The sequence below is a fragment of the Equus quagga genome, unplaced genomic scaffold (assembly GCF_021613505.1).
Source record: "Equus quagga isolate Etosha38 unplaced genomic scaffold, UCLA_HA_Equagga_1.0 HiC_scaffold_6079_RagTag, whole genome shotgun sequence".
Classification (NCBI taxonomy): Eukaryota; Metazoa; Chordata; class Mammalia; order Perissodactyla; family Equidae; genus Equus; species Equus quagga.
Window position 1 is genome coordinate 805 of NW_025794193.1, and position 1882 is coordinate 2686.

The 1882-nt window shown below is 36.6% G+C and overlaps 1 gene segment (V, D, J or C); it reads left to right on the forward strand.

The window, feature by feature from the left end:
* Nucleotides 1–656: 656 nt before the first annotated feature.
* Nucleotides 657–1276, forward strand: LOC124232439 (T cell receptor delta variable 1-like; the record flags this gene model as incomplete). The annotated part of the segment is given in 2 exon segments: nt 657–731; nt 950–1276. Coding segments are annotated over 2 exon segments (376 nt in total), but the record flags the coding sequence as incomplete, so codon positions are not given.
* Between the last annotated feature and the right edge of the window lie 606 nt (nt 1277–1882).

Here is a 1882-nt window from a genome sequence, read left to right on the forward strand (position 1 = left end):
GAGATAGAATAATTCTATTTTTAATGCACCTAATAGCTTCAAAATATATCAAACATACATCAGTAGAGTTAAACAGTAGAATTAAACTAGTAGAATTTATTGATTTAAAAAATCAATAAACAAATATAGAACCATAGTGGCAAGCATTAACATACAACTCTGAGTAAAAGCACAGAGAAACTATAACCAGCAAAACCAATATTTTTGCCTAGTTTACATATATAGAACACTTTACCCACAAACAACAGGATACATATTCTTTTCAAATGCCTTCTGGGTATTTATCAAAGTTGACTCTGTTCTGGATCTTAAAGCAAGCCTTACTCAATTTCAAAAGATTTCAATCCTTCAGAATATAGTCTCTGATCACAGTGGTATTAAGTGAGAACTCAATAACAGAAAGATAATTAAACTTTATTGCTTTACCTTGCTAGATATAATAGTCATTTTTCAAATGTATTGCCTCAGAAAAAACAGACAAGACAGAGGTTTGGGTTAGAGTAGATGTTCCGGTCTCTGAATAGGGCAGTGTAACATCCTGCTTACAGAAACTTTACTTCCTGTTTGGGGGCAGAAACTTCTAAAAGCCCCATAATCTCAGCACTCAGGCACTCAGAGAAAGGCTGGTCTCTGGGCTTGAGTGAGAATAACAGAAATTTCAACCAGGAGAAGAATTTCTATCATGCTCTGCCCTGGTCTGCTGTGGGCATTCTTGGCTGCCTTTGGCTTCAGTAAGTGTGGCCCTAAACATGGGGCCTCAGCTTCATCTTAGAGCTCAAGGAAGGGACTATGTAAATTTTAACTGATGGGAGTATTAAGAGAGAAGAGAGGTGGGTAAATGAAACTCTATGTGATTCTTTACTTTGTCTTTGTGTCATAAATGAATCTAGTCCTCATGGCCCATCTGAGATATTTCAGAGGACAAACCCTGTCTTCTCCTTTTCCACAGGATCCAGCATGGCTCAGAAAGTAACCCCAGCTCAGACTATAATAACAAGGAACGAAGGAGAAGCTGTGACCATGGGGTGGAAGTATGAAACCAGTTGGAGCAATTATTATACTTTGTTCTGGTACAAACAGCCTCCCAGTGGAGAGATGGCTTATCTTATTCATCAGGATCATTCGAAGCCAGATGTAAAGCAGGATCGCTTCTCTGTGAACTTTCAAAGAGAAGAAAAATTCATCAGCCTCACCATCTCTTCCTTACAACTGTCAGACTCAGGAGTCTACTTCTGTGCTCTCTGGGCTCCCACAGTAATAGAAATGATGGTGGAAGGTAATCAAAAACCTTAGAGCTCCATCAATGCTGCCGCCTGCTCAGAGGCTTGGGGAAAACCCATGAACCACAGACAGGAAGAAGCCAGGCACTGTGGAACCACAGCTGAGACCTTCTAATGTAAACTCTTTTTCTATAAAAAATGTTCCCATATTTGAGTTCTGTGTATAAAACAGCCTTCTTCCCTGAGATTCCCAGGTATTATGTTTGTATCTTGGGTTAAAATAAATTACACAGTGCTTTTCAACTTATTCCTAAACAGCTAGATTGAATGAATCCATTTATTTCAGGAAAATCAGGAGTAGTTTTCTAATTATCATCTTGAATGGTTGGATCTTCAGATCTGACATAGTACTAAAAACCGTTCATTTTCTCTTCCAATATCATGCTGATTTTTACACTTCTTTCAAATACAATAATACATTTTATTAATTTATATATTTATTTATGTCTACTTAAATTTTAAAAATATAAAAATTTATTTTTGTGTATTTTATAAGCATAAATATATGACTCTTACTTGGATCAAATAGATAAGAAGGCAGCTAATCTTTTGAAAGAGCTGTATGGCCAAAAGCAGTTTGGACTAAAACAAACTATGATCAT